The following is a 24,150-nucleotide window of genomic DNA, read 5'->3' as shown; positions in this document are numbered from 1 at the left end:
TAAATAAAATGGGAATGGTTGGTGATATCAACTTCCTGGTTGTGGCACACTAGTATATGGGAGGGGGAAAGCTTTTCAAGATGGGTGGTGACCATGGCGGCCATTTTGAAGTCAGCCATTTTGGATCCAACTTTATTTTTTTTCAATGGGAAGAGGGTCATGTGACACATCAAACGTATTGAGATTTTCACAAGAAAAACAATGATGTGCTTGGTTTTAACATAACTTTATTCTTTCACGAGGTGCCGGGCGTTCGCATGTGTCCGCTAATTAAGGCAAGGAATATCAACTGCTCTCCACTCCAATAGGCGTGGAATGCAGTGAATATTCATTCCCTTTAGTAGCGGCACACTTGAACGCCCGGCAGCTGCAGGAAACCGGTGGCTACGGCTAACACATTACCCATTATTAAAGTGCAATGAATATTCACTGCTCTATGCATGTAGTCCCGGCATGGGTGAGTATTCCATCAGCTGTCCTTCAGCTTATAAGCAGCACGTGACGTCCCTGCCATGTGCTGTTTACAAGCATAAATTAGCTGCTGGCATCAGAACAAGATGCTGCAAGAGAGTGCAGGGAAGGTAAGCATAACTGATTTTTTATTTTTTATGTTTTTCTGATTAGGGCCATGCATACCAGAACAGAGATGGGGGCCCTGCATACCAGGATAGTGATGAGGGGGACCATGCCTACCATGCTAGTGATAAGGGGCCAAGCCTACCATGCTAGGGATGAGGGGGCCATGTATGCCAGAATAAGGATGAGGGGGCCACGCATACCAGGATAGGGATGAGGGTGACACGCAAACCTGGAGAGGGATGGGGGGGCATGCATTGCAGGGTAGGGATGAGGGGGCCATGCATACCAGGATAGGGATGAGGGGGACCATATATACAAGGATAGGAGATATTAAGTACAGAATTGACCACAATTTTTGCTTCAATTTTATTTTCTAATTGCCTCATCTAAAACCTAGGTGCATCTCATTGTCAGAAAAATACTGTACCTCTTTTTAAAAGGACCAAAAGTAATTGGACGGATATTTGAATTTGGAAGCTGTAACTGTGAGCCTACAACATGCAGTCAAAGGAGTTCTTAATAGAAGAAAACCAGACCCTCATTAGGATGAAAAAAGAAATCCACTAGAGAGCAGAAATATTAGGAGTGCCCAAATCAACAGTTTGGTACATTCTGCAAAAAATAGAGCACACTAGTGAGCTTGGGAAAAAAACATTCACAACATCCACCCAAGTGAAGAACACTCTCAAGGAAGTGGGTGTTTCAGTATCCAAGTCTACCAAATAGAGAAAACTTCATGCTAGCAAATACAGAGGGTTCACCACAAGGTGCAAACTATAAATTAGACTTAAAATAGAAAGGCCAGATTACATTTTGCCAAAAAACATCTAAAGAAGCCAGAACAGTTCTGGAAAAGCATTGTTTGGACAGATGGATTTAAGATCAATCTGTATCAGAATGAAGCAAAGAAGAAAGAATGGAGAAGGCTTGATATGGCTAATGATCCAAAAAACACCACATCCTTTGGAAACATGGTGGAGGCTGTGTGATGGTATGCGCATGCATGGCTTCCAATGGCATTGGGTCACTAGTGGTTATTGATTATGTGACTGCAGACAGAAGCAGCTGGATGAATTCTGAAGTGTACAGGACTATACTTTCTGCTCACCAAATGCAGCATGGTTGATTGGACAGTGCTTCACAAAACAGATGGAAAATGACCAAAAATATACTGCAAGAGCAACCCAGGAGTTTTTTAAGGCAAAGAAGTGGCATATTCTACAATGGCTGAGTCAATCACCAGATCACAGCTCCATCGACCATGCATTTCACATGCTTAAGACAAAACTTAAAGGGACACTGTCACCTGAATTTGGAGGGAAAAATCTTCAGCCATGGAGGCGGGGTTTTGGGGTTTTTGATTCACCCTTTCCTTACCCGCTAGCTGCATGCTGGCTGCAATATTGGATTGAAGTTCATACTCTGTCCTCCGTAGTACATGCCTGCGCAAGGCAAGATTACCTTGTGCAGGCGTGTACTACGGAGGACAGAGAATGAACTTCAATCCAATATTGCAGCCAGCATGCAGCCAGCGGGTAAGGAAAGGGTGAATCATACACCCGAAAACCCCGCCTCCATGGCTGAAGATTGTTCCCTCCAAATTCAGGTGACAGTGTCCCTTTAAGGCAGAAAGACCCACACACAAGCAATAATTGAAATCAGCTGCAGTAATAGCCGTGCAAAGAATCACAACGGAGGAAACCCAGCGTTTAGCGACATCCATGACTTCTAGACTAGAGGCAGTCATTGCCCACAAAGGATTTTCTACAAAGTGTTACAAATGAACATTTTATTTATGATAACGTTAATTTGTCCAATTACTTTTGAGCCCCTGAAATGATGAGGCTTTGTAGAAAACTGGTTACAATTCCTACAAATTTAGTTAATCCTGAAGGTCTACACTTCAATTGCATCTCGGTTGTTTCAGTTTAAATAAAAAATAGTGGCATGCAGAGTCCAAATCACAAATTCCTTCACTGTCCAAATATTTTGTGACCTAGCTGTATATCATATTATATTGTAATCTCTCTCTAACTATATGTTTTGTCTCTTGAGAATGCGCCATGACTCATCAATAGTCCTTTGCTTTTCATGGAAGGGGAGGAGAGTATAGAGGGGACGATTTGGGCTTTTGCTATGGGACCTCTTTGTACACCCCAGAGTACTTCACCACTTTCATGGAACTAAACTGTCATACCAGGAACAGCCCAAGAAAGGAGATATTTCTTTAAAGAACTGAGAATCCTATCTTGCAGTATCCAATTTAAAGCTCGTAAATGCTTGGATGTAATATAGAAATCATGGTTTTACAGGTGCTCAGTATGAAAGTCTTGGCATACAGTACATCTAATATCCATACACAAGATGAAATATTGTAGTAGTGAAACATCATATTATGTCACTTCATTTTGCCAGTGAGATTGGCACATAGCTAGTTTACGGACACAACTGGGCTGATGACCACTCGTAGTTCCAAAATGCCATCGATTCAGAAACATTGTTCCATCTATACCATTTTACATGCAAATGAGCTGAAAGTAGAGCTATTATACACACCTGTTCTGCCTTTGCATTTTCACAAACAAAGATCTCATAGAGCATGGCAAACTCTGGGGCATTGTCATTCACATCCAGAACCTTAATGAACACAGGAACGCGGCTACTTTCCTTAGGATTACCTGTAATAAGAAGATAAGAGAACTGGGTACATTGGCTGTTGGAGGGCTAAAATTTGCAGAGATCAAAAGCAGCTGTTAAATGCCTAATTTTTGGAAACAGCTTTTTTTTTTCACTGTGTCTGCGAGTCTTTGGATCTGACAATCAAAAGCCTAATTAGAAGAACACAAGCTGTGTGTCGCCAATTTTCTAGCCACCTTCTCAAGCAGAAAATTGTAGCCACTTAGTAAATGTAGCATGACACTTTTGTTATAAAATTGGATGGAATAAAATACATGTACCCTAAAACTGGCAAATGCAGCCCTATTAAAAAAAAGTAAAAGACACATCTTCCTTTTCTTCATATACTGTTCGGTAGTAATATTGGCCATAAATAATATAAGTACATAATAAAATGTTTAAAAGGGTTTATGAGATTAGTCAGTGCCACTCGTGTTCATGAGCTGTGTCTGGTATTGTAGCTCAGCTTCACTTAATGGTTCGGGCAAAATCAGCTACAGTCCACGTACATGAAACCATGTACAAAAATAACTTTGCTGCTAATTTTATATACTGATACATTTTTTTTAAAATGACAAATGGTCTCATAAGTGCCAGAAACATCTTAAAGCATACAGATATCTCATTGAACTAAACGTAATCCCCTTAGGGTTTTTTCCTTGAGGGCAGAGCAAAGTACTGCAGTGCGCAGATGCCAGGAAAGGTCAGAGAGGCTATAATTAACTTTAACTATAATTAACTTTTTACAATCTTTTCAACCCAAATTATTCAACCAGTACAAAAAATGCTCGGTAGGTACTGTATATGCACAAACGGCATAAGGTGGCAGCAGGTCTTAGTATAGGTGTGGTGTGCAGGGTTGTCAAATTGCACTGGTAAAACAGGTGTGCAAAAACAGATAAATGTTAATATTACTTAAACATTTTTGTTTCTTTTTAACAAAATATAGCCTATTTTTTTTTAAATAACATAATATTACTTGTGCTGTGGGCAGCTGGTGAAGCCTAATGGTCAACCATGGCCTGCAGCGTCTCAATAAATGTGTCCGAACAGACACATTGGTCGACAATTGCAAAGAGAGCTCTTGGCAGTGGATGTTGATAATTTCCATGCCCAAGTGCATTCAGTGTGACGGAACACTTCTCAGACAACCATTAATAACCTCACTGATAGCATGCCAAGTCATCTAAGTGCAAGCATTTCTGCTCTTGGCGCTCATACTCAATACTGAATAAAACAAGGTGTTTTCAAGATTGTTTCCTTTCATTATTTGCATATTAATAACATTTATTGATCCTGATATTACCATAATCCATATCTACTATATAATTGTCTCAGGGTCACTTCCGTCTTTCTGTCCTTCTGTCTGTCATGTATATTCATTGATCGCAGCCTCAGTCTGTCATGGATTCCAAGTAGCTGATTGGTCTCGCCAGCTGCCTGTCATGGCTGCTGCGACCAATCAGCGACGGCCACAGTCCGATTAGTCCCTCCCTACTCCCCTGTAGTCAGTGCCCGGCGCCCGCTGCATACTCCCCGCAGTCACCGCTCACACAGGGTTAATGCCAGCGGTAACGGACCGCGTTATGCCACGGGTAACTCACTCCGTTACCGCCGCTATTAACCCTGTGTGACCAAGTTTTTACTATTGATGCTGCCTATGCAGCATGTCAATAGTAAAAAGATCTCAGTTCAAACTACTAACACTAATCTACAAAGCCATCCACAACCTGTCCCCTCCCTATATCTCTGAACTAATCTCCCAATATCTCCCCTCACGTAATCTTCGATCCTCCCAAGACCTCCTACTCTCCTCCACACTTATTCGTTCCTCACACAACCGCCTCCAAGATTTCTCCCAAATATACCCATTCTCTGGAACTCCACGCCTCAACACGTCCGATTATCCACCACCCTCGGATCCTTCAGACGGAACCTGAAAACCCATCTCTTCAGGAAAGCCTACAGCCAAAAATAACCGAGCTGCCACCTCACCACCGCCAGAGCCGCCGCTTCACCACCACCAGAGCCGCCGCCTCACCACCGCCAGAGCCGCCGCCTCACCCCTACCTTCTGTCTCTTCCCCACTATCCCATAGAATGTAAGTCAGCAAGGACAGGGTCCTCTCCCCTCTGTACCAGTCCGTCACTGTAAACCTGTTTACTGTAAACGATATCTACCCTGTATGTAACCCCCTTCTCATGTACAGCACCATGGAACTAATGGTGCTATATTAATAAATAATAATAATAATCTAATGTTAAAAATAATTTTAAAAAAATCATTACTCACCTTTCGCGACGCTCCGGTGACCGCTCCATGCAAGCGGCAGGTTACGGTGCTAAGGATGGTATGCGACAAGGACCTGCCATGACGTCACGGTCATGTGACCTTGACGCCATCACAGGTCCTGCGCGACTGTGCAAGAAGGACCTGCCATGACTTCACGGTCATGTGACCGCGACGTCATCACAGGTCCTGCGCACCTGCGTGAGAAGGACCTGCTATGACGTCACGGTCATGTTACGGCGACGTCATAACACCCTTGGACCGGAAGCTGCCGCGTGCATCGTGCACAGGCAACAGAACTACAAGGGGCCCTCGGATCGGAAGGTGAGTATATGTTTATTTTTTAACCTGTGACATACGTGGCTGGGCAATATACTACGTAGCTGGGCTATATACTACAGGGATCTGTGCTGTATACTACGTCGCTGTGCAATATACTACGTGGCTCTGTGCTGTATACTACGTCACTGGGAAATATACTACGTAACTGGGCAATATACTACGTGGCTGGGCAATATACTACATTGCTGGGCAATATACTACGTAACTGGGCAATATACTACGTGGCTGGGCAACATACTACATGGCTGGGCAATATACTACGTGGCTGGGCAATATATTACGTGGGCTGTGCAATATACTACGTGGACATGCATATTCTAGAATACCTGATGCGTTAGAATTGGGCCACCATCTAGTATATCTAAACGGTAATGTCACGATGGGGGCAGGCATTCTGTGATAATCTAGTGACTTTTGCATCAGTGGACTCATGTGCTTGACGCCTACGCTTATATGCATTGTTTTTGTCCCAGCGATGCTGTTGCTCTTCAAGAGTCTCATTTGCCCTTTGTTGCCTTCGACGTTGTACCTTTGCTGCTTTCCTTTCATTGTCATTGGCATACTTTTTATGAGGAGCCATGTTGGCGTTGATATTTGCTTTTTAACCTTGACCTTGGGATTTTCCGTTTTTCAGTGTTCGTTTATCGCTCCCCTCCTTCCCAGAGCCATAACTTTTTTATTTTTCCATCAATATGGCCATGTGAGGGCTTATTTTTTGCGGGACAAGTTGTACTTTTGAACGACATCATTTCTTTTACCATGTCGTGTACTAGAAAACGGGAAAAAAATTCCAAGTGTGGTGAAATTGCAAAAAAAGTGCAATCCCACACTTGTTTTTTGTTTGGCTTTTTTGCTAGGTTCACTAAATGCTAAAACTAACCTGCCATTGTGATTCTCCAGGTCATTTAGAGTTCATAGACACCAAAGATGTCTAGGTTCTCTTTTATCTAAGTGGTAAAAAAAAATTCCCAACTTTGCTAAAAAAAAAAAAAATTGTGCCATTTTCCGATACCCATAGCGTTTCCATTTTTCGTGATCTGGGGTTGGTTGAGGGAATACTTTTTGCGTTCCAAGCTGACGTTTTTATTGATACCACTTTTGTGCAGATACATTTTTTTGATCGCCCGTTATTGCATTTTAATGCAATGTCGCGGCGACCAAAAAAAGTAACTCTGGCATTTCGAATTTTTTTCTTGCTACACTGTTTAGCGATCACATTAATGCTTTTTTATTGATAGATCGGGCAATTCTGAACGCGGTGATACCAAATATGTGTAGGTTTGATTTTTTTAATTGTTTTATTTTGAATGGGGCGAAAGGGGGGTGATTTAAACTTTTATATTTTTTTCACATTTTTTGTTACTTTTTTTTTTTAACTTTTGCCATGCTTCAATAGCCTCCATGGGAGGCTAGAAGCTGGCACAACTCGATTGGCTCTGCTACATAGCAGCGATCATCAGATCGCTGCTATGTAGCTGAATTGCAGGCTTGCAAACCGGAATCAGTAACCATAGAGGTCTCAAGGACCTCTATGATTCCTATGCAGAAGCATCGCTGACCCCGATCATGTGACGGGGGTCGGCGATGCGCTCATTTCCGGCCCGATGGCCGGAAGCGCCGGTTAAATGCCACTGTCTGCGTTTGACAGCGGCATTTAACTAGTTAATAGGGGCGGATAAATCGCGTGACGTCCAGGCACCGCTGGAGCCCGCATCAAAGCGGGGGTTCTGACCTCAGACGTACTATCCTGTCCGAGGTCAGAAAGGGGTTAAAGGGGTTTTTCCACGAACAAATGTTCATTTTAAAAATTGTCCGTGTCTGACCGTGTACTGAACATACCACAGCTCCTGGGCAGGGGAGGAAGCAAAAGAAAATACTTACATTACAGAAGGAGATCACAGAGGATACATTTTGTGAGGTAAAATATTTTTTAAAAACAGTCAGTGAAATATTTTACCTCACAAAATGAATCCACTGTGATCCCCTGCTGTAATGTCAGTATTGTCTTTTGCTTCCTCCCCTGCCCAGGAGATGTGGTATGCTCCGTGCATGGTCAGACAGTCAATTTTTAAAATGAACTTTCGGTCGTGGGAAAACCCCTTTAATGTGACCGGCTCACTCTGCCTGAAGACACGTCGCGCAGCTGCTGCCGGGATCAGCCGAATGATTCACTGCACCTGCATGTAATTTGTGCAGTAAATCAGACCACCGCCATCTTTGTGCAGACAGATAGCGGTGGTCACATTAAAACTGTGCATGCGCTCCTCCTGTACAAAGATGGCATCAGTCAGTGAACCATTTGGCTGATTCCGTGGCGGCGTGTTCGCGATGGTGTTCCACTGGTGGTACCGTGCAAGAGGCTGCGTGAGTGTAAATATGTGAGCATGTGTGTGTGGCGCGTACGGCATATAGAGTGTGTGTGTGTGTGTGGTGTGACAGTGTTCCACTGGTGGTACCGCGCAATAGGTTGGTACCAGCAGCAGTTTCCATATTGAGACACCTATCACTTGGGTGTCTCAATATGGCGGTCGGTGAACTTCCTCCCCTTGGAATTCTGGGATACGGTGACATCTGGACAGAACAGGAAATGAAAACATTACAAGGCAATTATATAAATATAAATACACACACATATATATATATATATACAGTATATATATATAAATCTACTAAACAATCATCTAAGGGTCACTTCCGTCTTTCTTTCTGTCTGTCTGTCTGTCACGGAAATCCCAAGTTGCTGATTGGTCGCGGCAAAACAGCCACGACCAATCAGCGACGGGCACAGTCCAGCGGCAAAATGGCCGCTCCTTCCTCCCCGCAGTCAGTGCTCACTCCATAATCACCTCCAGTCAGCGCTCACACAGGGTTAATGGCAGCGTTAACGGACCGCGTTATGCCCCGGTGTAACGCACTCCGTTAACGCTGCTGTTAACCCTGTGTGACCAACGTTTTACCATTGATGCTGCCTATGAAGCATCAATAGTAAAAAGATCTAATGTTAAAAATAATAATAATAAAAAAAAGGTATATACTCACCCTCCGTCGGCCCCTCGGATCCAGAACAGGCCTTTCCCGCTCCTCGCGATGCCCCGGTGACCGCTCCATGCATTGCGGTCTCGCGAGATGACGACATAGCGGTCTCACGAGACCGCTACGTCATCATCTCACGAGACTGCAATGCACTCTTGGGACCGGAGCACGCGAGGAGCATCGGTAAACGCTTCGCCTGGATCCAGGGGCCAACGGAAGGTGAGTATATCACTATTTTTTATTTTAATTCTTTTTTTAACAGGAATATGATGCCCACATTGCTATATACTACGTGCGCTGTGCAATATACTACGTGGGCTGTGCAATATACTACATGGGCTGTGCAATATACTATGTGGGCTGTGCAATATACTATATGGGCTGTGCAATATATTACGTGGCTGTGCTATATACTATGGGGCTGTGCTATATACTTCGTGGGCTGTGCAATATACTACGTGGCTGTGCAATATACTACGTGGCTGTGCAATATACTATGTGGCTGTACAATATACTATGTGGCTGTGCAATACACTACGTGGCTGTGCTATATACTACGTGGGCTGTGTTATACACTATGGATGGGATACACCCTCGAGTACTGCAGGAATTAACTACAGTGATTGATAGACCATTATTTTTAATCTTTAAAGACTCCATAATAACAGGGTCTGTACCACAGGACTGGCGTATAGCAAATGTGGTGCCAATATTCAAAAATGGGGCAAAAACTGAATTCGGAAATGATAGGCCAGTAAGCTTAACCTCTACTGTGGGTAAAATCCTGGAGGGCATTCTAAGGGATGCTATACTGGAGTATCTGAAGAGGAATAACCTCATGACCCAGTATCAGCACGGGTTTACTAGGCACCGTTCATGTCAGACTAATTTGATCAGTTTCTATGAAGAGGTACGTTCCGGACTGGACAAAGGGAACCCAATGGATGTAGTGTATATGGACTTTTCAAAAGCTTTTCATATGGTGCCACACAAAAGGTTGATACATAAAATGAGAATAATGGGGATAGGGGAAAATATGTGTAAGTTGGTTGAGAGCTGGCTCAGGGATAGGAAACAAAGGGTGGTTATTAATGGAGCACACTCGGACTGGGTAGCGGTTAGCAGTGGGGTACCACAGGGGTCAAAATTGGGCCCTCTTCTTTTTAACATATTTATTAATGACCTTGTAGGGGGCATTCAGAGTAGAATTTCAATATTTGCAGATGACACTAAACTCTGCAGGGTAATCAATACAGAGGAGGACAATTTTATATTACAGGATGATTTATGTAAACTAGAAGCTTGGGCTGATAAATGGCAAATGAGCTTTAATGGGGATAAATGTAAGGTCATGCACTTGGGTAGAAGTAATAAGATGTATAATTATGTGTTTAATTCTAAAACTCTGGGCAAAACCATCAATGAAAAAGACCTGGGTGTATGGGTGGATGACAAACTCATATTCAGTGGCCAGTGTCAGGCAGCTGCTACAAAGGCAAATAAAATAATGGGATGCATTAAAAGAGGCATAGATGCTCAGGAGGAGAACATAATATTACCTCTATACAAGTCACTAGTTCGACCACACTTAGAATACTGTGCACAGTTCTGGTCTCCGGTGTATAAGAAAGACATAGCTGAACTAGAGCGGGTGCAGAGAAGAGCGACCAAGGTTATTAGAGGACTGGGGGGTCTGCAATACCAAGATAGGTTATTACACTTAAGGCTATTTAGTTTGGAAAAACGAAGACTAAGGGGCGATCTTATTTTAATGTATAAATATATAAGGGGACAGTACAAAGACCTTTCTGATGATCTTTTTAATCATAGACCTGAAACAGGGACAAGGGGGCATCCTCTGCATTTGGAGGAAAAAAGGTTTAAGCATAATAACAGACGCGGATTCTTTACTGTAAGAGCAGTGAGACTATGGAACTCTCTGCCGTATGATGTTGTAATGAGTGATTCATTAATTAAATTTAAGAGGGGATTGGATGCCTTTCTTGAAAAGTATAATGTTACACTAGATTCCTTGATAGGGCGTTGATCCAGGGAACTAGTCTGATTGCCGTATGTGGAGTCGGGAAGGAATTTTTTCCCCCAATGTGGAGCTTACTCTTTGCCACATGGGTTTTTTTGCCTTCCTCTGGATCAACATGTTAGGGCATGTTAGGTTAGGCTATGGGTTGAACTAGATGGACTTATAGTCTTCCGTCAACCTTAATAACTATGTAACTATGTAACTATATGGGCTGTTATATACTACATGGGCTGTGCTATATACTACGTGGGCTGTGCAATATACTGCGTGGCTGTGCAATATACTACGTGGCTGTGCTATATACTATGTGGGCTCTGCTATATACTACGTGGCTGTGTTATACACTACATGGGCTGTTACATACGACGTGGGCTGTGCTATATACTACATGGGCTGTGTTATACACTACGTGGGCTGTTATATACTACGTGGGCTGTGTTATACACTGCGTGCGTGGGCTGTTATATACTACGTAAGCTGTGTTATATGCTATATGGGCTGTTATACACTCTGTGGGCTGTGCTATATACTCGGTGGGCTGTGTTATATACTACATGGCTGTGCTATCTACTCCGTGGGCTGTGTTATATACTTCGTGGCTGTGCTATATACTCCATGGGCTGTGCTATATACTCCATGGGCTGTGCTATTTACTGCGTGGCTGTGCTATATACTACGTGGCTGTGCAATATACCACATGGCTGTGCTATGTACTACGTGGCTGTGCTATTTACTACGTGGGCTGTTATATACTACGTGGCTGTGCTATATACTACGTGGCCGGCCGCGAACAATCAGCGAAAGGCGCAGTCCGGCCGCGAATTGGCGTGGGATTTGAACCACGCTTCGCTAATTGGCCGCGGTTGGCCGAATCCTGTGTATTCAATGTATTATTCTAAAATCTTCATAAATATACTACATACATATTCTAGAATACCCGATGCGTTAGAATCGGGTTACCATCTGGTATATATATATATATATATATATATATATATATATATATATATATATATATATATATATATATATATATATATATATATATATATATAGTAAAAACGCAATATTAGTACATTTTTAGTCTTCCATCACGGAGGTTATCTACTCTTACCAACATATTTAGCATGCTGTTTGGCAGCCCAATAATCCAGAACATCTGCAATGCTGGGTTAAATGAAATTTACTTTACCTTCTATCCATATCATTAACTAGATTTTAAGTGTTATTAAATCATTTGATAATATTCCGTTTTACACACTTCAATGACACCATGTCCTATGTACTGTACTCTACAAGATGCAATTTGAAAGTGTGTACAGCTGCCAATAGCAGATCCTCATGTGTAATTGTGTCTGCCTTTCAGATTGACTTCATAGTGGTTACTAATTTTATTAACTTTAATCTTGCTCTGGGTGACTTCCAGTAAAGATGGCAATGCATTTGTGTCAGCTCTGACTGGGAATATAGTACTAAGCAATTAGTAAATGGTTATTGTTTTAGAATGGATTCAATTATTTTAGCCAAACATCATCTGTTAGCAGAATTACATTCCATTAACTGAGCATTATACATTTATCCACAGTTCTTTACGAAAGCGCACACATATATACATGCACGCGCACAACAGACCCTTTCATCATTGCTTATGAGAAACTAACAATTAAATTTCAACATGCCTGGTCATACTTTCCTGAGTGTATTAAGCTTTAAAAGTCCTTGCTTCTGCACTACATGGAAAGTGATGGTATTTAAGGTTTACTTACTGATTTCTGTAGCTATTACAGTAATATTGTGCCACAACAGTGCCTCCCGATCCAGAGATTTGGAAGTAAAAATCGATCCATTTCCCGAATCTATGTTGAATATCCTATCCATATCTGTATGGCGATCCACCGAATACCTGCAAACACAGGCCAAACATTAAATGTTGTCTTTTATCCACAGCAATGCCCAGACAGAATTGTTAACAGCAATAATGCAATATATTAAATTAGAAATGACATTTAAAAATTCCTGCTATTTCACAATAGCAGCAAAAAAAAAGCATACAATTACTTAAAAAGCCTGCAATGTCACTACATTGTTAAAAGCAACGTTTTACTATCAGGAAATATCTAACACTATAAATGTCAAAACATTTTAAATAAAGTCTCAGCTTCCTAACAACAAGCACTTGAATAATCCCTTTCTGACGGAAGCTTAAAACACTGAGTTTTCTACAGATTTCCCGAGATGTCAAAATCGAGTCACTTTTTATCCGGTTATGTCCGGTACATTTGTGATGTTCACCTGTATGTTGTTAATGGAAAATGCTAGCTTTTTTTTTTTATACCAAAGCTAACGCCACTCCATATCTTTCACATGTAAAGCGCCATAGAATAAATGGCGCTATAATAACAAATAATAATCTTTTGCTTTCCAAAGGAGCATCATAAAGTGAAGTGCAAAAGAGTAACAATGGTTTGAGCTTTTGACTTTCATGCTCCATATCTCACCATCCACTTCTGCTTTGTACATGAGACTACCATCATCAGCTTGGATATCTCATACTTGACTTGCAACTATTTAGCATATGATTAGTTAAGCAAATTCTTGTATATCACTGCATTGTTACTGTTTTGCTCCCAGTGATCTAAATTTTAATTTTAATTTTGATAGTATTTTGTAAAATCACCTTTGGCTTTCAACACTGCCTGGATCATTCTGGGCATGCTCTGTTCTACACGCTCCCAAAGTTTGTGCATAATGGTTGACTCACTTGGGTATGTATACAGGTTTTCTTCATTTTTACCTACAAGTGTTTGATTGGGTTGAGGTCTGGGGACTCTGGGGGCCATTCTAGCACCTCCACTTCATTGTCATTCAACCATTTCTTTGCCAATATTGACATATGCTTTGTGTTGTGGTCATGTTGGAACACTATGTCGTTCTTTTCATACCCATAGTACTTGAGCGTACAAAGTAAATTATCTTGTAGGATTCTCACATATAGTTCAGCATTCCTCCACCGAACTTGACATTACCTTCAATTTCTCAATCCGTTAGCCCCTTTTTCCATTGTGTCTTTCAGACTCATTTGCATCTATCAGAGCCTAGTCTATTTACTTTTGTGTCATCGCTCCAAATCACCAGTTTCAAATCTTTAAATGTCCACTTTTCGTACGTGTTTGCAAACTCGAATTGACGCTTCTGATGACAATATTTAAGTAATGTAATCGCACGGTACTTGCATCGACGTCTGTGATCTCACTGTTATGAAGCATATTGGCCACCTCCACTGCCGTGTTTGTCACACGAGAACTGGTAGACTTTGGGATGAGCCAACTTGTTGACGGCGATATTTTGCCTGGGTGTCCACCTTTTGGCTTCTGAATGGATGGACGGACTTCATTTTGTATTCTTCCAACTGTCTTCTTCCGGAAGTCCGTGTTACTGTTCGGGTTCAGCATCCCGCATAAAGCTTTTTGAAAAGCTGCAGCATATACAATCAACAAGCTTTTACAGTGTAGGTTCTTCGGGCCCCATTTTGTCAGCGTAGGATGTTATAAAAATTAAATTAAAAAAAAATAGACGTGGGGTCCCTTCTATTTTTGATAACAAGCGCAGGTAAAACAGACAGCTGTGGTCTGCAGCTCTCAGATGTCTGCTTTATCTTGGTTGGTTATAGAGGGGATCCCATACCATTTTTTAAAAATTATTTAAATCAATTATTTAAATAAACGTTGTGGAGCAACCACTATATTTGATAACCAGCCAAGGTAAAGCAAACAACTGGGAGATGGTATTCTCAGGCTGGGAATGTCCATGGATATCTGCGTCTCCCCAGTCTAAAAATAGTACCCTGCAGCTGCCTCAGAAAAGACGCATCCATTAGATGCTCCAATTGTGGTGCTTTGCATGGCTCTTCCTGCTTGCCCTAGTACATTGGCAAGTGGGGAAAAATTTTGGGGTTGATGTCAGCTGTGTAATGACTGCTGACATCAAGCCCAGGGGTTAGTAATGGAGAGGCGTGTATAAGACAGCTCCATTTCTAACCCCATAGTGCAAAGCAATAAACACAAAACAGAAAAGTCCTTTAATTGTAAAAAGCAGTCCCCAACCCTCTATTACCCATTTATTACCTTTAAAAAATAAAATTCAAAAGGGTCTGCCATAAATCCATCTCACAACGATCCCCGACTCAGGATGCAGTGCTGAGCGGTGACATCAGTAATGTGTCCGCTCAACATGGCCACTGGAACACACTGAGAGTAGCATGGAATCAGTAAGGTTATCGCAGTTCACAGCCGATGAACTATGGTAACTTTACAGACATCACCGCTCACAGCGAGAGCAGGCGACACTGATGACAGTACTGGTCATCAGCCGACCTGACCAGCAGTAACCTGTTCACCGTCGGTCATAACAGCTGGCTTACACACTGTCCTCTATGTGACTGCAGCAGTTGGCGATACCCAGCAACTGTGACAGGCAGTGCCTTCAGGTCACTTCATTCCCCCATTCACTTGAAGGGAGTTCATGATCAAGTTCGGGTACCCTTCTGGTACCTGAACCAAACTTTTTTATAATGTTCGGCCAAATCCAACAGACCCGAACATCCATGGGTCCGCCCATCTCTAATTATAGATATTTCAGTGAATATCATTAAGTGTCTGGTATCTGTCTAAACCAACTATTAAACAACTGCTGATTGGTAAGTATTTACTGTTTGACAGTTGTTTAATGCAAAAAATTGGGTAATGCAATCCCAACTTTATATCAGAAAAAATAAAAAAATCAGCATCTGTATGCGGTAAAATACACAGACGTTGTTAGGGCTGGCAGAACGCACCAAATAGTATTAAGGAAGATATAAGGTGCGTTCGCAGCCCGGGGTCCACCGTGCAGTGATGGAACCTGCTGCTAAGTAATGGCGGCACTCTATGGCGGTATTACACCAAAGTACACACAGGTTAACGTCAGCCGGTGTGAACAAATGCAAACTCTTTTGATCCACAGAGTCACAGAGCACAATAGGAATGCTGAACCCGGTTAGCTGTCACAGGGCACAGCAGAGCAGGAGCTAGTGGGATCCCTCGCACTCACCCCCACTAAGCTGGAGGTTGAACCCACTCTGTCACTCAGCGGCTTTTGAGCCAGAGCCTGAGGATGGCCGGAGACAGATGCTGGGTTGAAATGGGAATTCCCACCCTACTCTGTAAATAAACTGTGCTCAGTCTGTAAGTGCAAGTGTAAGTGCGCTAACTGAAACCTATAGTGCACCGAGTGCATGCAGCGTTGCGTATGCTGACCAAGTGTGTGGTGGTGGCTAAACCACTAACTGGTGCTGTATCCTAGCTCCACTCACCCTAATGCCCATGTCATACAAGCACACACACAATTTTGGTTTATACTAGCACATGGCCGAGTGGTCATGCAAGCCTTTTATAGATGTAGCCTTTCGGGACCTTCCTAATGGTCCAATCGGAGCCGCTACAGGACCTGAGCATGTGACCTCCGACTTCCAATGAGAAGTCATCCCATGGGCACTCTCAGTAGATGAAAAGTAGGACTTAGTCCCTGGAACGTGTGCTCGCCGCTGATCAATGCTGGTTACAAAGGCTGAACCTGGGACAGCAGCTGTAACCAGATGCACAGTATCAGCTTGAGCCAGACACTGGGACCGACGTCTCTGCTGAGCAGACTCCACTGCGGCTGAGGAAGAATAGGAGACCGCAGAGGACATGGTTCGAGATTCCCCCCGTGCAGCAGCAGGAACTTGACACCTAACATTACCCCCCCAGGGCCTCGCTACATTACAGCAATGAGTTGAGGAGCCTGAATGTGCTCAATAGGCTCCCAGATCCTGTCCTCTGGGCCATGACCCTTCCAGTCCACCAGATCATACTTTTTGCCACGTACCACCTTACACCCCAAAATGGCGTTCACCTCATAATCATCCGTGGATGAGCCCGATGTCCCAGCAGATTCCTCGGAAAACCAGGACATGTGAAAAGGTTTTAGGAGGGACACATGAAAGGTGTCGGTGATACCTAGGTGTAGAGGAAGGGTCAATCGATAGACCACGGGGTTGACTTATTCCAGGACCTTGAAGGGGCCTATGTAGCGAGACGCAAACTTAGTGGACTAAACTTGCAGCCTGATGTTATGGGCGGAGAGCCACACTAAGTCGCCAGGAGCTAAGGTCAGAGCGGGGCACCGATGTGCATCTCATTCTTTCCTTGGAGGCCCGGAAGGCATCCTGTGTGCGGCCTCAAATGTCATGTGCCTCCACCGCCCAGTCTGCCACCCCAGAGTGGGTGGACGACACGGGCATGGTTCCGAGACACGTGGATGCTGGCCGTAGTCAAGGAGGAATGGGGTCTGCTCAGTGGAATCGGCTATGGCGTTGTTCAGTGCAAACTCCCCCCATGATAGCAAGGATGCCCAGTCATCTTGCCCGGCTGAAACAAAATGTCGCAGGTATGTGACCAGGGTCTCGTTGGCCCCCTCTACCAAAAAAATTTGTCTTGGTATGGTTCGGTGAAGAGAGATTCAGCTCAATGCAGAGTAGATGACAGATCTCTCTCCAAAACCGAGATGCAAACTGGGGACTTCGGTCACTGACAATTTTGTCTGGCATACCGTGTGGGTGGAAAACATGCTTAATAAATAATGCCGCAAAGGCCCATGCAGAAGGTACCTGCGGAAGAGGCACCAAGTGCACCATTTAGAAAAATGGTCGGTGACTACCCAGATAACGGTGCAGCTATGAGACTTGGGTAGGCCCACCACAAAGTCCATCCCAATCATTTCCCTGGGCCTGTCTGCCACCGGCAGGGGGTAAAGTAACCCAGCAGGCTGCTGCTGAGGAGAAATATTTTTGGCGCAGGAGACACAAGCCCGAATATAGTCTCCAAAGTCACGGGCCATATGCAGCCACCAGTACGTCCTCACCAAGAGCTCAGATGTTCTCTTGGTCCCAAGAGAGAACCTCTGGTTGCAAATTAGGTGGTACAAAAGTCTTGCCCGCAGGCACAGACTATCAATACCAGGGCCACAGCTCTCAGGCTCTCTGAAGGGACAATTAACCGAGGCTCCTCCTCCTCAGATGACACTATGGAGCATGAGAGAGCTTCGGCACGAATGTTCTTCTCCCCGGAGAGAAAATGGAGGGTGAAATGGGACCGGAAGAAGAACAGGGACCACCTAGCCTGGCGAGAATTTAGCCTCTGGGCTTTCTGTAGATACACCAAATTCTTGTGGTCAGTGAAAACTTCGAAGGGAAAATGAGCCCCCTCCAGGAGGTGTCTCCACTCCGAGAAGTCCATCTTCATAGCTAGCAACTCCCTGTTCCTGATGGAATAATTCCTCTCCGCCAGTGGGAAGGTCTTGGAAAAGAAGCAAGGATGTGTCGAACCTTGAACATTCTTTTGGAATAGGACTGCTCCTGCTCCAGACGGATGAGGTATCCACCTCCATTACGGGGCGATGTAGAATGGGAGCGCTAGCGAAGTGGGACTTGATAGAGAGGAAGGCCTTGGAGACCTCCTCCGACCACAATTTGGGATTTGCTCCCTTCTTGGTGAGGGCTACCAAGGGAGCTATCAAAGTTGAGAAGTGGGGAATGAACTGGCAATAATAGTTAATGAACACCATAAAGCGCTGCACTGCTTTGAAAGAATGGGGTTCCTGCCAGTCCATCACAGCCTGTAGCTTGGCAAGATCCATAGCCAATCCCTGGGCGGAGATGATATAGCCCAGGAAAGGCAAGGACTCCTGCTCAAACACACACTTCTCCAGCTTGGCATAGAGGGAGTTTGCCCATAGGAGGTCAAAGATTTTGCAAACATCTCTCCGGTGGTAGTCTATATCTGGAGAGTAGATGAGAATATCATCCAGATAGACTACGACCAAGGTGAAGAGCATATCTCGGAAGATGTCGTTCACAAAGTCTTGGAAAATGGCAGGAGCATTACGGAGCCAGAAGGGCATCATCATAGTGCCCGTCCCTGGTGTTAAATGCCGTCTTACATTTGTCCCCTTCACGGATGCAAATCAGATTGTAAGTACCCTGCAGATCAAGCTTAGTAAACACCCTCGCTACCCGCAACCTATCGAAGAGCTCAGATATCAGGGGCAGAGGGTACTTGTTCTTAACGGTGATGGCATTAAGACCCCTGTAATCTATGCATGGACGTAGTTCTCCATTCCTCTTCTGCATGAAGAAGAACCCCACCCCTGCAGGTGACACTGACTTCTTAATGAATCCTCTTGCCAGATTCTCCTGGATGTATTGGGTCATTGCCTCCGTCTCCGGGAGAGAAAAGGGATAGACTTAACCCTGAGGAGGCTCTGGACCAGGTAAGAAGTCAATAGGAGAGTCATAGGGGCAGTAGGGTTTCCGCAGCCCTCTTGGAGAACACGTCCGCATAGGGTTAATAGTGCTTGGGGAGAGAGGAAAGATCTGCGGGTACTTCAGTAGTAGCAACCTGAATGCACTCCCCTCAGACATCTACCCTCACAAGATTCACTCCATCCCAAAATTCTTCATGAGGACCACATATGTGGGAAGTGGTAACTTAACCAGGGTATCCCTAGCAGGATCTCATCAATTCCCTCGGGAATGATGAGCAATGAGATAATCTCCTGATGGGATGGTGACATAGGCAAGAGTAAAAGGGATAGTTTGATGAGTTATCTTTGAGGGCAGAGTCGACCCATTTACCACTCGTACTGTCACTGGCTTGGCGAGCATCACAAAGGGTATTGCGTGCCATTGGGCGAAGGCAGAAGACAAAGTTGCCCTCCGCCCCGGAATCCATGAAAAGGTCTACCGTATGAATGGATGGGCCAATGGTAATTGTCCCCTTGAAGGACAATTTGGAGGAAAAAACCGCTGTGTCTAGTGAACCACCTCCTACAGTCACTAAACGGGGACGTTTCCCGACCGCTGAGATCATCTGGAGGCAAGATGTCCTGCCGGCAGACATGACAGACCTTGAGTGTACGAGCAGTCCCGGACTTAGTTCCAGCTCGTGAGACCTCCAATGCCTTATGTGGCTTGGACGCCTGGAACGGAGATTCCAGAGGTTTGGTGAAAATGGGAGCCAGCTGAAAGCTCTGCCTACACTGGGCTCCCTCCAACCTTCTCTTGTTAAAATGAAGGTCGATGCTGATAGAAATTGGTATTAACTCCTCCAGTGTGGCAGGAATCTCCCTAGTGGCCAAGGCGTCCTTCACATGGTCAGCTAGTCCCCTCCAGAATACAGGGATGAGGACATGGCTGACCATGGACAAACCCTGTGTCAATGCCAGCAGTTGGAGCGCCGTATCTTGGGTGACACTAGGTCCCAAAAAGACCTGTTTCAGAGTGCTCAAGAACCACAGAGCACTCTGCACCACATGCTAGTCGTGCTCCCACAGCGACATAGCCCACTCCAAAGCCCTGTCCGACAGGAGAGATATAATAAAACCCACCTTAGCCCGCTCCATGGGAAAACGTGCAGCCAGGAGCTCAAGGTGTATAGCACATTGGCTCACGAATCCCCAACATAGCTTACTGTCACCAGTAAACTTGTCTGGCAATGGGAGATGGGATAACGTCAGAGCTGGGTGGCAGTGGATAAACTAGCTGCAGCCTTGCTAGCAGCCTGAACAGAAACTGCGGTAACATCCACGGCTGAGGTTGAGCGCTCGAGAGCCGCCAACCTGCTCTCCAGCTGCTGAATGTACCGCTGTAGTCGCTGTTCGTCCACCATTACTCCTGGCACTAGTATGTTAGGGCTGGCGGAACGCACCAAATAATATTAAGGAAGATATAAGGTGCGTTCGCAGCCCGCGGTCCACCGTGCAGTGATGGAACCTGCTGCTAAGTAATGGCAGCACTCTATAGTTGTATTACACCAAAGTGCACACGGGTTAACGTCACCCGGTGTGAACAAATGCGAATTCTGTTGCTCCAAAGAGTTGCAGAGCACAATAGGAAGGCTGAACTCTGTTAGCTGTCACAGGGCACAGCAGAGCAGGAGCTAGTGGGATCCCTAGCACTCACCCCCACTAAGCTGGTGGTTGAACCCGCTCTGTCACTCAGTGGCTTTTGAGCCCACGAATGAGGATGCCCGGAGACAGATGCTGGGTTCAAACGGGAATTCCCACCCTACTCTGTAAAGAAACTGTGCTCAGTCTGTAAGTGCGGACGCAACTGCAAAACCGCTAACTGAAAGCTATAGTGCACGGACTGTGCGCAGTTTCGGCTTGCATACGCCGCTAAAGACGCTGACCAAGTGTGTGGCAGTTGCTAAGCCACTAACTGGCACTGTAACCGAGCCCCACTCACCCTAATGCCCATGCAACAACCGGAGGGAAGGGGAACATCAAGGCACTTTCGCCGGATACAGTCATACAAGCACACACACAATTTTGGTTTATACTAGCGCATGGCCGAGCGGCCATGTAAGCCTTTTATAGATGTAGCCTTCCGGGACCTTTCTAGTGGTCCAATCAGAGCCGCTACAGGTACTGAGCATGTGACCTCCGACCTCCAATGAGAGGTCATCCCACGGACATGCTCAGTAGACAAAAACTAGGGCTTAGTCCCTGGAATGGCTGCTTGCCGCTGATCAATGCTGGTTACAAACGCTGAACCATGGATGGCAGCTGTAACTAGACGCACAGTATCAGCTTGAGCCAGATGCTGGGACTGACGTGTCTGCTGAGCAGACTCCACCGCGGCCGAGGAAGAATGGGAGACCATAGAGGACATGGTTCGAGATTCCCCCTGTGCAGCAGCAGGAACTCAACACCTGACAGATGTTTATTGAAGATACTGTAAAATATGCATGGGGCAAAACAAGCTATACTCCTCAAAGTGATGTAAACCACATTCAATAAGTTTATTAACCCTTAAGCTTCTTTACATGAATGAAAGCAATGTGCAGGGAAAGCATTTTATTTTTATTTTTCTCACAAAAATTTTGACTTTTTCCCAAATTTAGCATTTTCACAAGGGTAACAAGAGAAAATGGACCATATAATTTGTTGTGCAATTTATACTGATTATCCATATGTGATGGAAAACTACTGCTCTATCTTATCTAGAGGTGTGATGACTACCTTAAAACCACAGGTGCTTTATAGAACGTTATAACACTGAGCCGTGAAAATGAACATATACATTTTTCCTGTAAAAATGTTGGTTTTGCCCCAAATTGTAATTTTCACAAGGGTAACAGGAGAAAATGGGCCATATAATTGTTGGGCAATTTATCTTGATAACGTGGATACTCCATATGTGTTGGAAAATTACTCTTTTGGCACACAGCAGGGCTCAGAAAGGAAGGAGCACCATTTGACTTTTCGATGCAAAATTGACATCAATAGGTAGCGGGCGCAATGTCGCATCTGCAGAGCCGCTGATGTGCATAAACACTGGAAATTCCCCACAAATGACCCCATTTTGGAAAATACACCCTTAAAAGACTTATATAGAGGTGTGGTGAGTACCTTGAAACCACAGGTGCTTCACAGAATGTTATAATGTTGTGAAAAATAAATAAAATAATTTTTCCAAACAAAAAATGTTGGCTTTGCATCAAATTTTCACAAGGGTAACAGGAGAAAATGTACCATACAATTTGTTGTGCAATTTCTCCAGAGCACAGTAATACCCCATGTGGTGGAAAACTACTGGTTGGTTGCACGGCAGGGCTTGAAGCGCCAACTATATTCTGGAGCTCAACCTTGGCTGGAATATATGCTGGATGCCATGTCATATTTGAAGAGCTCCTGACATGCCCATGCCAAAACAGCAGAAATCCCAGGAAGTGACCCCATTTTGGAAACTACACCTCTCGAGGAATTTATCATTGTGTGTAGGGAGCATTTTTAAACTTCAGGCGACTCACAGAATTGTATAACATTACGCTGAGTAAGGGGAAAACTACAATTTTTTCCACAGCAATACCAGATTTGTATTGTATCAGGTTTATTTTTCTGTTTGGCTGCTATCACACCCTAAAAGATGCTTTTTTGCAAAATAAAGTTTTTGCATTGCTTTTTTTGGAGAGCAATATATTTTCTATATTTCTGCAAACAGTCATGTGAGGGCATGTTTTTGGAGAATGAGTTGACATTTTTATTGTTACCTTTTTTCAGCACATAACATTTTTTTGATCACTTTCTATTCAAAGTTTTGGGAGACAGAAAGAACAAAAATAGCAATTTAGAAATTGTTTTTTATGCCATTGACTATATAGTAAAAGTGATAAGGCAGCTTTATTCTTCCGGTCAGTTAGATTACACATTTATAAAATCTTTTTTAGATTTTGTTGCTTTTATACAGTAAGAACAATTTTATAGAAAGAAGAATTGTTTTTGCATTGGAATGCTCTGAGAACTATAACTTTTTTTTTAATTTCCCCGCTGATGGAGCTATGTGGCGGCTTGTTTTTTGCAGGACAAGATGATTTTTTCAGAGACACCATTTTTATTTATATTTTTATTTTTGATTGCATTTTATTCCACTTTTTTGTCTGCATGATGAAAAAGCATAGGTTTTTTTGCCACGTTTGTTATTATTTTTTACAGAGTTCACTGAAGCGGGTAAATAGTGTGACAGTTTTAGAGGTTGGGCTGTTTAAGATTTCCATATAAGTATATCTATATATTGGTTTAAGATTTAAGATCAGCTAGCTGACCCGGAGATCGTCATGACAAGATGATGTTGCGAGCGCCAATCTGAAGTGAGAAGGAGCCCCCTTCCTCTCCCAGGCTTCTAAATGCTATGCTCATTATTGATCACAACATTTAGGGGGTTAAATATCCCATAGATTTGTGGGCACCGCTCCTGGCAGTGTCAACCGGAGCTCAGCTATGACTGATCATGTAAGAGGGTGGTGCTGTTATGGACAGTAAGGAACACGCTGTCACTTTAAGAGGCTGCACCGCCTTGTCTGGCGTGATGGAATGTTCTGCTTCTCCCCTGCAATAATCATTGTAATGAACTAGTCTACGCAGAATGCAGGTGTGGAGCTGGATCAGCGTGTGTGAGCTGAGGCTGCTGGAGAGAGGACTTGTGCTGATAGCTGAAAGAGAGAAAAACTGTGTCCTGATATAGCTGCAAGAGAGTCACGAAGATACAAAGAAAGGGATTTATACAGTTTCCAGGAGCATCCCTAGGATCCAGAAGCAAGGAGAAGACTAGGTTT

The 24,150-nt window shown here is 44.0% G+C and overlaps 1 protein-coding gene across 3 annotated transcripts in view; it reads right to left on the bottom strand.

Annotated features, from left to right (window-relative positions):
- Positions 1-24,150, bottom strand: part of LOC138642455 (cadherin-6-like) — a 474,683-nt gene that overhangs the window by 20,244 nt on the left and 430,289 nt on the right. For all 3 annotated transcript variants that reach the window (XM_069730611.1, XM_069730610.1, XM_069730612.1), the window contains 2 exons: positions 12,727-12,863; positions 3,136-3,257 (listed from right to left, as the gene is read on the bottom strand). In XM_069730611.1, coding sequence (XP_069586712.1) covers positions 3,136-3,257; positions 12,727-12,863 — 259 coding nt within the window. The remainder of the gene's footprint in view (positions 1-3,135; positions 3,258-12,726; positions 12,864-24,150) is intronic.

This window comes from Ranitomeya imitator, chromosome 6 (assembly GCF_032444005.1).
Source record: "Ranitomeya imitator isolate aRanImi1 chromosome 6, aRanImi1.pri, whole genome shotgun sequence".
NCBI lineage: Eukaryota > Metazoa > Chordata > Amphibia > Anura > Dendrobatidae > Ranitomeya > Ranitomeya imitator.
This window is presented reverse-complemented; position numbering and strand designations above follow the sequence as displayed.